Source organism: Tetrahymena thermophila, assembly GCF_000189635.1.
Source record: "Tetrahymena thermophila SB210 genomic scaffold scf_8253900, whole genome shotgun sequence".
NCBI classification, from domain to species: domain Eukaryota; phylum Ciliophora; class Oligohymenophorea; order Hymenostomatida; family Tetrahymenidae; genus Tetrahymena; species Tetrahymena thermophila.
Window position 1 is genome coordinate 6,707 of NW_002475968.1, and position 14,221 is coordinate 20,927.

The window sequence follows — 14,221 nt, forward strand, 5'->3', positions numbered from 1 at the left end:
TACACTATTTCTTATATTTATAATTTATTTATATAGAAGTTGAAATCAAATAAATAAATAGTAAAATTTAATTAATTAATTTTTTGAAAAATTATAATTTTTTATTAAAAATTATTTACTTATTTTTTTCTTCTAGCAAGTTAGAAACCTGTTTTAAAAGTTTTATTATTTATTTTATTATACTCGAATTTATGCAATTAATAACAAGTTCTTGCAAAAAAAACTAATGAGATATGATAATAAATAAACATATTATAAATATTATAATTTCATAAATATGTATTAAATCTATTTTAATATATATTAAAATTTCTCAACTTAAATATAAAAATAAATATATTAAAATTAAAGATAATGAAATAGAAATATTAAGATTTAATAATTAATTAATGCTAGATTAACTTTTAAATTTTTTGGGATTTTTTCATCTAAAAGCAAATTTATAAATTTTTATTTGATGATTACAAAAATTTATTAGTTGTTATAAATAAATTAATTTGATATAAAAGTTAATTAATTTATAAATATGCTTTTAATTAATTAAATTTCCATAAATTTCTATTAAATATTTTAGTAAAGAATAAAAAATAAATGATATAATAGAAAAAATATTTTAACAAACTAGAAGAAGTAAATATTTACTTTTTGTTAATTAGTATTAATTCAATTTACTTTTATAAATAACAAAAGTTTTTAAGCTCTTCCCTTTAATCGTTCTAGATACTCCATATTGATCTGAATAATCAGTATATTTGATATATTAATATTATTATTATTAAGGCTTTATTTATTTAATTTTGATATGATTTACAATATTATTTTTCAAATTTAAAGTATCATCTATATTCATTCAATTTTATATATACAAATATTTTAGAATTAATTTAATTTACTTTTAATATGATTATTAATTTTTTATTATTTTATATTTTATATTTTTTCTTCATTTTTTCCTTCTAACTAAATATTAACTATATATTTTATCTTCAATATTTAAAAAGGGAAAATTAAATTAGTGATATAAATGCATCAGATTTAGGTTTTGGTTTAGGAAAGTGCACTAATCTCTCATATTTGACACTAGGTCTAGAGTAAAAACAATTTATTTGTTTTGGATTGTGATATTTTTGAAAAAAAAGTGAATTTAAAACAATATAACTAGCTAACTCTTTTAATTTAATTATTTATTTGCTTTTCATTTGATTTATTTTTCTTATTTATTCTGCTTATGTTTAATTTATTTCTTTGTTGGATTATTAATTTAACTCATTTTTTCATTTTTAGATTTTGGTTTTATTATGAATTAATTAATTCATTTCATATTTTTTCTTCATTTTTTTATAATAAATTAATTATTTATTTTTTCTTTAATATTTAAAAAGGTAAAATTAAATTGGTGATAAAGGTGCTTAAGGATTAAGTTCTGGTCTAAGAAAGTGCATTAATCTCTCAAATTTGACACTTTAACTTTAGTAAAAGCAGTTTATTGTTTTGAATTGTGATATTTTTGATAATAAAAATGAATTTAAAATAATATCATATAACTAACTCTTTTAATTTATTCATTTATGAGTTTTTCATTTGATTTATTTTTCTTTTTTTTTATTCTGCTTGTGTTTTTTTCTTTATTTCTTAGTTTGATTGTTAATTTAAGTCATTTTTTTATTTTCAAATTTATCTTTTATTATTAATTACCGTAATATACCAATTAGAGCCCCTCCCCCTCACACATATTAGAGCCCTCTCTTTAAAAAAGACTAATTTTATGAACATTTGGGGGTGGGAGGTCTAATTGGTATATACTATAATTTATTTCATGTTTTTTCTTCATTTTTCTTTCTAACTAACAAATTAACTATGTATTTTTACTTCAATATTTAAAAGGAGAAATAAAATTGGTGTAATTGGTATATAAAGCTTATTTTCTAGTTTAGAAAAGTGCACCAATCTCTCAAATTTGACACTAGATCTTTGGTAAAAACAGTTTATTTATTTTGGATTATGATATTTTTGTAAATAAAAATTAATTTAAAACAATATCATACAATTATTTTAATTAATTAATTAATTTATTTATTAGTGTTTTAAATTTTATTTATTTTTCATTTTTTATCCTGCTTGTGTTTTTTCAATTAGTTATTTCTTTGTTTGATTTTTAATTAAACTAATTTTTTTATTTTCAACTTTTACTTTTATTATTAATTAATTAATTAATTTCTTATTATTTCATATTTTTTCTTAAATTTTAAATTCTATCCAACAAATTAACTCTTTATATTTTCTTCAATATTTAAATAGGTAAAATTAAATTGGTGATGAAGGTGCATCAGGCTTAGGCTCTGGTTTAGAAAAGTGCACGAATCTCTCAAATTTGACACTTGATTTAAGGTAGAAGCAGTTTATTTGTTTTGGATTATGATATTTTTGAATATAAAAAATAATTTAAAACAATATTATATAACTTACTCTTCTAATTTATTTATTAGCTTTTTATTTGATTTATTTTTCTTTTTTTATTTATTTTGTTTGTGCTTTTTTAATTTATTTCTTAGTTTGATTGTAAATTTAACTCATTTTTTCATTATCAACTTTTGCTTATTTTATTTATTTCTTTTTATTTCATATTTTTTCTTCATTTCCTTCTAACTAATAAATTAACTCTTTATTTTCTCTTCAATTTTTAAAAAGGTCTAATTAAATTTATGCAATTGGTTCATCTGACCTAGGTGATTCTTTAGGAAAGTGCACTAATCTCTCAAATTTGACACTAGATCTTTGGTAAAACAGTTTATTTGTTTTGGATTATTATATTTTTGAAAATAAAAATTAATTTAAAACAATATCATACAATTATTTTAATTTATTTATTTATTTGTAAGAGTTTCATTTGATTTCTTTTTCTTTTTTTTTATTCTGCTTATTTTTTTTCATTTTATTTATTTCTTTGTTTGATTATTAATTTAATTATATTTTATTTTAAAATTTTACTTTTATTATTAATTAATTAATTTCTTATTTCATATTTTTTTAATTTTTTTATACTAACTAACAAATTAGCTATATATTTTTTCTTCAATATTTAAAAAGGGGGAATACAATTGGTGCAATTGGTGCATCAGTCATAGGTTATGGTTTAGGAAATTGCACTAATCTCTCAAATTTGACACTTAATCTAGAGTAAAAACAGTTTATTTATTTTGGATTGTGAAATTTTTGAATATAAAAATGAATTTAAAACAATATAACTAATAAATTCTATTAATATATTTATTTATTTATGAGATTTTAATTTTACTTATTTTATTCTGCTTGTGTTTTTTTTATATATTTATTTCTTTGTTTGATTATTAATTTATTTAATACATTTTTTCCCAACTTTTGCTTTTATTATTAATATTCATATTTTTTCTTCATTTTTTCCTTATAACTAACAAATTAACTGTATCATTTTTTTCATCAATATTTAAAAGGAGAAATTAAATTGGTTCATCAGGTGCATCATGCTTAGGTTTTGGTTTAGAAAATTGCACTAATCTCTCAAGTTTAACACTTAATCTAGGGTAAAAATAGTTTATTTGTTTTGGATTGTGATATTTTTGAATATAAAAATGAATTTAAAACAATAATACTAACTCTTTTAATTTATTTATTTATGAGCTTTTCATTTGACTTATTTTATTTTTTTTAATCCTGCTTGCGTTTTTTTATTTATTTATTTCTTTGTTTGATTGATTAATTGTTTAATTTATCTCGTTTTTTCATTTTCAACTTTTACTTTTATTATTAATTAATTAATTTCTTATTATTTAATATTTTTTCTTCATTTTATCTAAAAAAATAATTATTTATTATTTCTTAAATATTTAAAAAGGTATAATTAAATTGGTGACGAAGGTGTATTAGAACTAGGTTCTGGCTTATATAAGTGCACTAATCTCTAAAATTTGACACTTTAACTTTGGTAAAAACAGTTTATTTGTTTTTAATTGTAATATTTTTGAATATAAAAATAAATTTAAAACAAAATCGTATAGCTAAATATTTTAATTAATTTATTTATTAGCTTTTCATTTTTGATTTATTTTTCTTTTTTTTATTTTGCTTGTGTTTTATTTATTTGTTTGTTTGATTGTTAATTTAACTCATTTTTTACTTTCAACTTTAGCTTTTATTATAAATAATTAATTCATTTCTAATTATTTAATATGTTTTTTTATTTCTTCCTTCTAAAAACAAATTAATTTTATATTTTTTCTTTAATATTTAAAAAGGTCGAATTATATTGATGTTCAAGGTGCATCAGACTTAGGTTCTGGTTTAAGAAAGTGCACTAATCTCTCAAATTTGACTCTTTATCTAAGGTAAAAACAGTTTATTTGTTTTATATTATGATATTTTTGAATATAAAAATTAATTGAAAGCAATATAACTAACTACTAACTCTTTTATTTATTTATTAACTTTTTTTTGATTTATTTTTCTTTTATTTCTTATTTTACTAACATTTTTATTATTTATTGATTAAATTAATAATATTTTACTTAAAAATTTTATTCTATTAATTTATTTTTATTAATTTACACCAATTTATTTTAAAAGTAACAATAAAATCTATAGATCATAGGAATTGAAATTAAAATGTCTTAAATCAAAAAGATTAGTTACCTTAAAAATACAATATTGGTGATAAAAAAGTGGTGAAATAAGACGAAAAAATATAAATATATTTGAATACTTTTATTTAATATTCAGTTATCAGATAAAAAAACTTAAAATATAGATAGATTTTTTATTATTTTTATATTTTAGATATAATATTTTGGTAATTTAATAAATAGCTTATAAAATAAAACAAAGTTTTAGAATTAAATTTAATTAAATAAAGAAATTCCACTAAAATCAAGCAAGAAATTTAAACGATTAAAGCTTATATTAATTTTTAGTGTCATATTACCTCTTATTAAATTATATAAATGTGAAATTACTTTGTCATAGATATAAATTAGATGAATTAATAATAGAAAATATTATTTAAAATAAATAAGTAAAGATTAAATAAAAATGAAATTTTATTAAATACATATTTAGGTATAATTAATATATTTCTTAATTTTCAGAGTTACGACTATGTATTTGTCTTTAATGTATATTTATTTTTAACCGTAAAATAATTTACTCGAATAAAATATATACTATAAACTCTCTATAATAAGACCCCCCTCCCTCCCCTAATTAGAAAAAAAGGGGTCTTATAAGGATAATTAGTTAGGGTATCAAGTGAAGATTATAAGACTTAATTCTAAATGAAGATATAACAAGCATAAATATTTATGCATATATTGAAAAATTATTAAAAAAATGTTTATAAATAAATTAAGACTTCATATGGTTTGTTAACATCTTAAATCTGAGAATAGAGTATCATATACATTTTTTCATGATTAGTATTATTAAATTATTTTTGTAATACACCAATAACTATTTTTTACATTATTATTCTTTGACTAGATTAATTTAATTCCATCATAGAATCTTCTAATTTCATAATACTATTCTCTAATCAAAAGAATTTTTAATGATTTGCTAAGCAAAACTATCCATTTTATATTTTGCATTGATTTTTGTCAGTTATTATCATTTTAAAATCTTTATTTATTAATAAAATTAAAGAAAGTAAATTATTTATCTTAATTCATTTATTTTTTCTTTATTCTCAGATCATCCATCAATTAACTATTTGTAATTTAGAAAAATAAGTCTTGATGTTAAATAATCTGAATATTATTCAAATAGTTTTTTTTATTCTGAAATGTGATCAATCATTTTTATTATTTTTTCATATTGATTAACTTATTTTTCTTATTCATTCATTTTTTATTATCCATCTAATTTTTAATACTAAGTTATTCTAAAATCATAAACAAAAAAAGAACACATGGTACAAAAAATTTTTTATTAATTTTAATTTGTTCAAACAAAAAATATCTTCAAAATTATAAATTTAAAATAATTTTTTTGTATTTTTTTAATAAAATTAATTTTATCATTATTTTCATGATTGAATAAATAATACATTTTATTAATTGAAAATCGGAAGAACTATTTTACAAATAACTAAAACATACAACTAATTAAAAAAAATTTGATCTAGTTAGTTGTTAAATGGTGATTCATTATCTTTTAAATTCGATTTAATAATTAAAAACTTGTAAAAATAATATTATCAATATTTTTTTATGGATGTTTAGAACATTTTAGCATGGGAAAAAAAATTATTATTTTAGAATGATGAATATGATATCTTTTGTATAAATTTAATTATATTTCGCAAAAATAAACTATCTTAAAATATTTAAATGAATAATTAATTCATAAAGAAATACTGTGATTAATTTGGTAAGTAAATTAATATTAGATTTTATTAATGATTATTATCCAGCCAGAAAATCTTGTTGATAAGACTATGTTAGTTGATGCTTTTGGATTATTAGGATTTAAATTGATAAATAATAAATTTTACAACTTTGTTACAAAATTAAATTCAATTAATTGGTGATTGATCTTTAATTTGACATAGAATAATATAAAAAAAAGTAAAATAGAATTTTACTTTAATGAAAATGTATGTGGTTAAGAATTTATCTCATGATTCTTAATTGTTTGATGCTATGATGGTAAAGAGGATGGATCTGAGTAATCCATTAAAAATAATTTGTATCTCATCTTTTTTTTTTCTTATTTAGATTGTATTAATTTTATGATTTATCAAAAAGTTTATTACACTATCAAAAAAGCTGAATTTTTGGGAACCCATAATTTTTGATTAAGAAATTGATAATATATAGTGTATTATATATATATATATATATAACTTCATAAAAGAATTATTGAATTTAATTCAATAAAATGGGTGATTTATGACATAATCAAAATCGAATAAAATCTCAAATTTTATTTAAAATTTGAATAAAATTCTAAGAAATAAAGTAATTTATAACTTGTTACAAAAGATGAGATAGATAAAAAATTCTCAATATTAATGACAATTACTTAACCTGTTCACAATCCTATCAATGAATTATAATTTGATTGTATTAATCTTCTTCAAAAAAAAAAATATTATGTGGAATGATTTCTAGTATTTCTCCAATTATTTATCTGAATATTAGAGAAAAAATAAGAAATGATTTATTTTAATAACCATTTTTCTTAACAAAGTGCATAATTAATAATAATTACGATCTTTTAAATTTAGAATAATGGGAATTGAATGATTAAATTATTAATAAAATTTTCAAAAATAAAGTAGTTAGTGAAATATAATTAAAATTTTTATTTAAAAAAGATTAATCTGTTTTTACTAGATTGACTGAAGAAAATTTGGATTGTTTAATGCTGTATGATTATTATGATGAACAAAATTATTAATAAAATTTTTATTTCAAAAAGATTAATATATTTTTACTAGATTGAATGAAGAAAATTTGGATTGTTTAATGTTGTATGATTATTATGATGAACAAAATTATTAATAAAATTTTCAAAAATAAAGTAGTTAGTGAAATATTATTAAAACTTTTATTTCAAAAAGATTAATCTGTTTTTACTAGATTGATTGAAGAAAATTTGGATTGTTTAATGTTGTATGATTATTATGATGAACAAAATTATTAATAAAATTTTCAAAAATAAAGTAGTTAGTGAAATATTATTAAAACTTTTATTTAAAAAAGATTAATCTGTTTTTACTAGATTGACTGAAGAAAATTTGGATTGTTTAATGTTGTATGACTATTATGATGAACAAAATTATTAATAAAATTTTCAAAAATAAAGTAGTTAGTGAAATATTATTAAAATTTTTATTTCAAAAAGATTAATCTGTTTTTACTAGATTGACTTAATAAAATTTGGATTGTTTAATGTTGTATGATTATTATTATGAACAAAATTATTAATAAAATTTAAAAAAATAAAGTAGTTAGTGAAATATTATTAAAATTTTTATTTCAAAAAGATTAATATATTTTTACTAGATTGACTGAAGAAAATTTGGATTGTTTAATGTTGTATGATTATTATTATGAACAAAATTATTAATAAAATTTAAAAAAATAAAGTAGTTAGTGAAATATAATTAAAATTTTTATTTCAAAAAGATTAATCTGTTTTTACTAGATTGACTTAAGAAAATTTGGATTGTTTAATGTTGTATGATTATTATGATGAATAAAATTATTAATAAAATTTAAAAAAAAAAGTAGTTAGTGAAATATAATTAAAATTTTTATTTCAAAAAAATTAATCTGTTTTTATTAGATTGACTGAAGAAAATTTGGATTGTTTAATGTTGTATGATTGTTATGACTAACCATATCTTTGTTTTAAATTTATGTTGGAAAATGGAATTTAATACCTTGAAAAGTTAATAACAATATTTATTTATGTTTTGTGTGATTTGGAATTAATTGATATTAACAAAATACAATTTGAGATTTTACTTTAAAAAATAGATGAAGGTATCAATCTAATAAAAAAGAATAAAAGAAAAATAAATTATTAAGGATTATTGAATATTTTTTTGAGAATTGGTCGAAAAGAATAAAAAATTAAATTTTTAAAAACAATATTTAATCACATTTCCATTCATTAATTTTTATGTAGATAAGAATTGTAAAACATTTTCCAACTTAATGAATTTGTAAAAGTTAATTTTGGTTATGAAGTGATAGATTTTATTGGTTAGTAATGAGATAATAATTATCTAATTTAATCAAATATTCGTAATAAGAAATACAAAAAGATTATGAAAAAAGAACAAAAGAAATAACGAAGGAATTGTATTTAATTCTTGGTGAAATGAAAAGATTTTGTTTATTTTGTTTTAATAATTTTAAAAATACCGGTTATTATTCATTGTGCTATAAAATTTTATTGATAATATTTATAATTAATTTTAATTTATTTCAATCTTTTTAATTTTTCAATCGTTTTTAATTTTAGCTTTTTAAAAATTTTTCTTCAAAAAAATTTATTATATATTATAATATTTTCAAAATTTTTAAGTTTTTTCTTGATTAAAAATATCTAACTGCTATCATCATAAAAAATATTTTAAGTATATATTCTTGTAGAGCTTTTCGAGTTCTATCAGAATATGTCTACTAAAAAAATTATTTATTTCAATTTTTCATAAATAATTGTTGTTTCCGTTTGTTTTGGACGGGTAATAGTTAGTTAGAAAATAAATAAATAAATTAAAAGAGTTTTTTTGTTTTAAATTCTTTTTTATATTAAAAAATATCATAATCCAAAACAAATTAACTAACAGTTTTTACCTTAGAAAAAGACTTAAATTTGAGAGATTAGTACAGTTTGCTAAAGCTAAACCTAAACCTGATATACCTTAATCACCAATTTAATTCTACCTTTTTAAATATTGAAGAAAAATAAATAAATAATTAATTAATTAGTTTAAAGTAAATATGAATTATTAGAAATTAATTAATTATAAGAGCTATAGTTAAATAAAAAAATGAATTAAATTAACAAAGAAAGAAAGAAACAAGAATAAAATTAAAAAGAAAAATAAATCAAATAAAGCTAAAAAATTAATAAAGTAAAAGAGTTTTATTTTTAATTCATGTTTATGTTAAAAAATATCACAGCCTTTTAATTTTACTAGAGCTTAAGTGTCAAATTTGAGAGATTAGTACAGTTTGCTAAAGCAGAGCCTAAGCCTTATGCACCAATTGCACCACTTTAATTTCCACTTTTTATATATTGTAGTAAAAATATATAATTCATTAGTTAGTTAGAAGGAATAAATGAAGAAAAATTATTAAATAATAAGAAACGAATTAATAAATAGTCAAAGCAAAAGTAGAAAATCAAGAAAATAAATAAGTTAAATGAATTTAGAAAAAAATGCAAGAAAAGTAAAACAAAAAAATAAATGAAATAATAAGCTAAAAAATAATAAATAAATTAAAAGAGTTTTATTGTTTTAAATGAGTTTTTATATTAAAAAATATCTCAATCTAAATCAAATGAAATATTTTTACTAGAGATCAAGTGTCAAATGTGAGAGATTAGTACATTTTGCTAATGCAAAACCTAAGACTGATACACCAATTGCGCCAATTTAATTTCCACTTTTTAAAAATTAAATTACTCATAAAAATAAAAATTTCGTTTTTAAAATAAATTCATAAATATAAAATTCAAAAATTCAACCCTTATGTTACTTACATCTATAAATTATTAAAATTCTTTATTTATCCTTTATTTTAAAAGGGGATAAATTATTTGAATAATCCAAATAAAAATTTATCTCCTTACATCTCTAAAATGTATATTAATAATCAAAAAAAAAGTTGAAAGTGTAAAATGAGTTAAATTAACAATGAAAAAAAAAAATATAAGAAAAATAAATCAAATAAAAAGCTAATAAATAGCAAGTTAAAAGGGTTTTTTGTTTTAATTTCATTTTATGTAAAAAATATCTCAAACTAAAACAAATAAACTAACTGTTTTTACTAGAGATCAAGTGTTAAATTTGAGAGATTAGAGTAATTTGCTAAAGATGAACCTAAACCTGAAGCACCTTCATCACCAATTAAATTCTACCTTTTTTAAATATTGGAGAATAAATAAATAATTATTAAGTTGAAGGAAAAAAATGAAGAAAAAATACTAAATAATAAGAAATGAATTAACTAATTAATTATCAAAGTAAAAACTGAAAATGAAAAAATAAATTAAGTTAAAAAACAAAGTAAAAAATAAAAACAGAATAAAAAAGAAAAATAAATCTAAAAACCTTGTAAAAAAATAAATTTAAACTGTTTTATTATTATAAATTCATTTTTCTGTTTAGAAATATCATAATCAAAATATAAAAAAAATATTTTTACTAAAGAAGAAGTATCAAATTTGAGAGATTAGCACATCTTGCAAAACCAGAACCAAAGCCAGATGCTCCTTTGTCACCAATTTAATTTCCACTTTTTAAATATTGTATAAAAAATTAATAATTAATTAATTATTTATTTATTTAAAATGAAAAAATAAAGAACAATATGAAATAATAAGAAATTAATTATTAAATAAAAGTTGAAAATGAAAAAATAAGTTAAATAAACAAGGAAAGAAAAAAAATAGTTTGAAGAGCTAATAAAAAAATTAAATATCATTATTCAAAAATAAATTAATTGTTTTTACAATAGATTAAGAGTCAAATTTGAGAGATTAGTACAATTTGATAAAGCAGAACATAAGCCGGATGCACCTAATGCACCAATTTAATTTGAGCTGTTTAAATATTGAAGAAAAAATATATAATTTTTTATTAGTTAAAAGGAAAAAATGAAATAATAAGAAATGAATTAGTTAAAAGACAAGCAAAACTTGAAATAAAGAATGACTAGTTAAATTAACAAATAAAATAAATACAAGCAGAATTAAAAAGAAAAATAAATAAATATCTAAAACTATTAAATAAATTAACAAAATCAAAATTAAATAAATTATTTACCTAAGATCAATTGCCAATTTTGAGAGATTAGTGTATTTTTACAAAGCAGTACCTAAGCCTGATGCACCGATTTCACCAATTTAATTGCCACTAATAAAAAAAAGGTTTTTATTAAAACATATCAAAATTCAAAAATAAATAAATTTTTTTACTTGAGGTAAAATGCCAAATTTTAGAGGTTATCATTATTTGATAAAGCAGTACCTAATCCTATCACACCTTCATCATCAATATTATTATCACTTTTAAACATTTGAATAAAAAAGATTTAATTTGTTATTTTTTAGGAAAAATGAAGAAAAATATGAAATGATAAAAAATAAATAAATTAATTAATAATTAAAATAAGATGCAATTATGAAAATACAAGTTAAGTTAAAAATAAAGAAAAAAAATACAATTATAATAAAAAAAGAAATTAAATCAAATAAAAAGCTAATAAATAAATAAATAATTAATTAAAAGAGTTTCATTTTTTTAAATTCGTTTTCATATTAAAAAATTTCACAATCAAAAGCAAATAAATAAATGGTTTTTACTAAAGATCAAGTGTCAAATCTGAAAGATTAATACATCTTGCTAAAGCAGAACCTAAGTCTGTTGCACCAATCGATCCAATTAGATTACCACTTATTAAATATTGAAGAAAAAATAAATAATTAATTAGTTAGTTAGAAGAAAAAATATGAAATAATAAGATATGAATTAACTGATAATCAAAGCAAAATTTAAAATAGAAAAATGAACTAAATTAACAAAGAAACAAAAAAACAGAAGTAAAATATAATAAAAAAATTAAATCAAAAGTAATAAAAACTTAGTTAATAAATTCAAAGAGTTTTATTATTTTAATTTCTTTTTTAGATTAAAAAATATCACAATCCTAAAATAAATAAATAAATTGTTTTTTACTAGAGATGAAGTGTCAAAGTTGAAAGATTAATGCAATTTGCTAAAGCAGAGCCTAAGCCAGATATACCAAGTGCACCAATTTAATTGGAGCTTTTTAAATATTGATGAAAAAATATTCAATTAATTAGAAAGAAAAAAAAAATTATGAAATAATAGCAAAAGAATTAACTAATAATCAAAGTAAAAGTTGAAAAATGAAAAATGAGTTAAATTAAAAAATAAAGAAAAATAAAATACAAATTGAGTTAAAAAGAAAATTAAATTACATAAAAAGCTAATAATTAAGTAAATAAGTTTTATTGATTTAAATTCACTTTTAAATTAATGATGTCACAATTCAAAACAAATAAACTATTTTTACCTAAGATAAAGTTTCAAATTTGAGAGATTAGTACAGTTTGCTAAAGCAGAACCTAAATCTTATGCACCTTTATCGCCTATCAAACTATCACTTTTTAAATTTTGAAGAAAAAATAAATAATTAGTTAGTTATTGGAAATAATGAACAAAAAATATAAAATAATAAGAAAATACTTAAATAATAATAAAAGTAAAAATTGAAAATGAAAAACTTAGTTAAATAAAGAAATTAAAAAAACTCAAGCATGACAAAAAGAAAAATAAATTAAATGAAAGCTAATAAATAAATTGAAAGAGCTAGTTTTATTATTTTTAATTCATTTTTAAATTAAAAAATAATACAAATAAACTAAATAAACTGTTTTTACCTAAAATCAATAGTCAAATTTGAGAGATTAGTGCAATTTGCTAAAGCAGAACCTAAGCCAGATTCAGCTATAGAACCAATTTAATTTCCACTTTTTAATTATTGAAGAAAAAATAAATAAATAATGAATTAGTTAATTAGATGGTTAGAGAGAAAAAATATGAAATAATAAGAAATGAAAAAATTAATAACAAAAATAAAAGTTGAATATGAAAAATAAGTTAAAATAATAAAAAAATATTTTTATTAATAAAATTGAATAAATATAAATGAAAATTTCAACTTGAAAAATAAGACTGTAAGTAACTTGAATATAAAAAAAATGATATTAACAATAAAAATATTAATAAGTTAAATATACTCTTGAACAATGTGGATAACCTAATGAGATTAAAGTGAAGAGCTTAAAAACTTTTTTATTCATAAAAGTTTAAATCATATTTTTCATTAGTAAAAATAAATTATTACATCTTGAAGTTTGATGAAATATTTATTCTAATTTATCATTTATTTATTTATTCTTTCAAAAATATTGAATAGTAATTAATAGAAATTTAATTAATAATTAATAAATAAATAAATTAAAAATTGATTTAGTTTTATTTAAAAAGGTAAATAAATTATTAGATGTATCAAACATGAATTTATAAAGTCTGTTTTTAGGAACAGTTATGATAAATAAGTTAGTTTGACACTCATTAAAACATATACTTAAAAACATAGTAAGAATTTGAAATGGGTAATCAATCACATGTTAAGAAATATTAAGTAAATATGATGCTTAAATTTAAATAAAATAATTTTTAATATTATGTAGATTCTTCTGTTTAAGTCAAGTAATTAGGGGGAAATGTTTATATATTATAATCTATTTAATATTTTTTTTAGCTGTCATGATAATTTTTGCCTAATGAGAATAATAATAAAATAATAGAAAAATACCTACCTACTTGTTTGGTTTCCTACATTTGCAGATAAACAATAGTATTTAAAAAAAGGCACTTACTTTTCAATTTAACAGTATTTTAAATAGACCCAATCAATCA

At 17.9% G+C, this 14,221-nt stretch overlaps 2 protein-coding genes across 2 annotated transcripts; one reads left to right on the forward strand and one right to left on the reverse strand. All coding sequences in view use genetic code 6, as the record gives it.

Annotated features, from left to right (window-relative positions):
* Positions 1 to 591: 591 nt before the first annotated feature.
* On the forward strand, positions 592 to 4,392 carry TTHERM_000976430 (hypothetical protein; the record flags this gene model as incomplete). Its single annotated transcript, XM_012800863.1, has 11 exons — positions 592 to 630; positions 691 to 746; positions 1,002 to 1,091; positions 1,383 to 1,472; positions 1,885 to 1,974; positions 2,299 to 2,388; positions 2,689 to 2,778; positions 3,088 to 3,177; positions 3,471 to 3,560; positions 3,872 to 3,961; positions 4,272 to 4,392. The coding sequence occupies 11 exons, from the start codon at positions 592 to 594 to the stop codon at positions 4,390 to 4,392; spliced, it is 936 nt and encodes a 311-aa protein (XP_012656317.1).
* Positions 4,393 to 9,100: 4,708 nt separating this feature from the next.
* Positions 9,101 to 13,682, reverse strand: TTHERM_00976450 (cyclic nucleotide-binding domain protein; the record flags this gene model as incomplete). Its single annotated transcript, XM_001027183.2, has 15 exons — positions 9,101 to 9,161; positions 9,339 to 9,428; positions 9,683 to 9,772; positions 10,065 to 10,154; positions 10,540 to 10,629; positions 10,917 to 11,006; positions 11,224 to 11,313; positions 11,537 to 11,626; positions 11,689 to 11,778; positions 12,076 to 12,165; positions 12,449 to 12,538; positions 12,810 to 12,899; positions 13,177 to 13,266; positions 13,537 to 13,586; positions 13,644 to 13,682. The coding sequence occupies 15 exons, from the start codon at positions 13,680 to 13,682 to the stop codon at positions 9,101 to 9,103; spliced, it is 1,230 nt and encodes a 409-aa protein (XP_001027183.2).
* Positions 13,683 to 14,221: the final 539 nt, after the last annotated feature.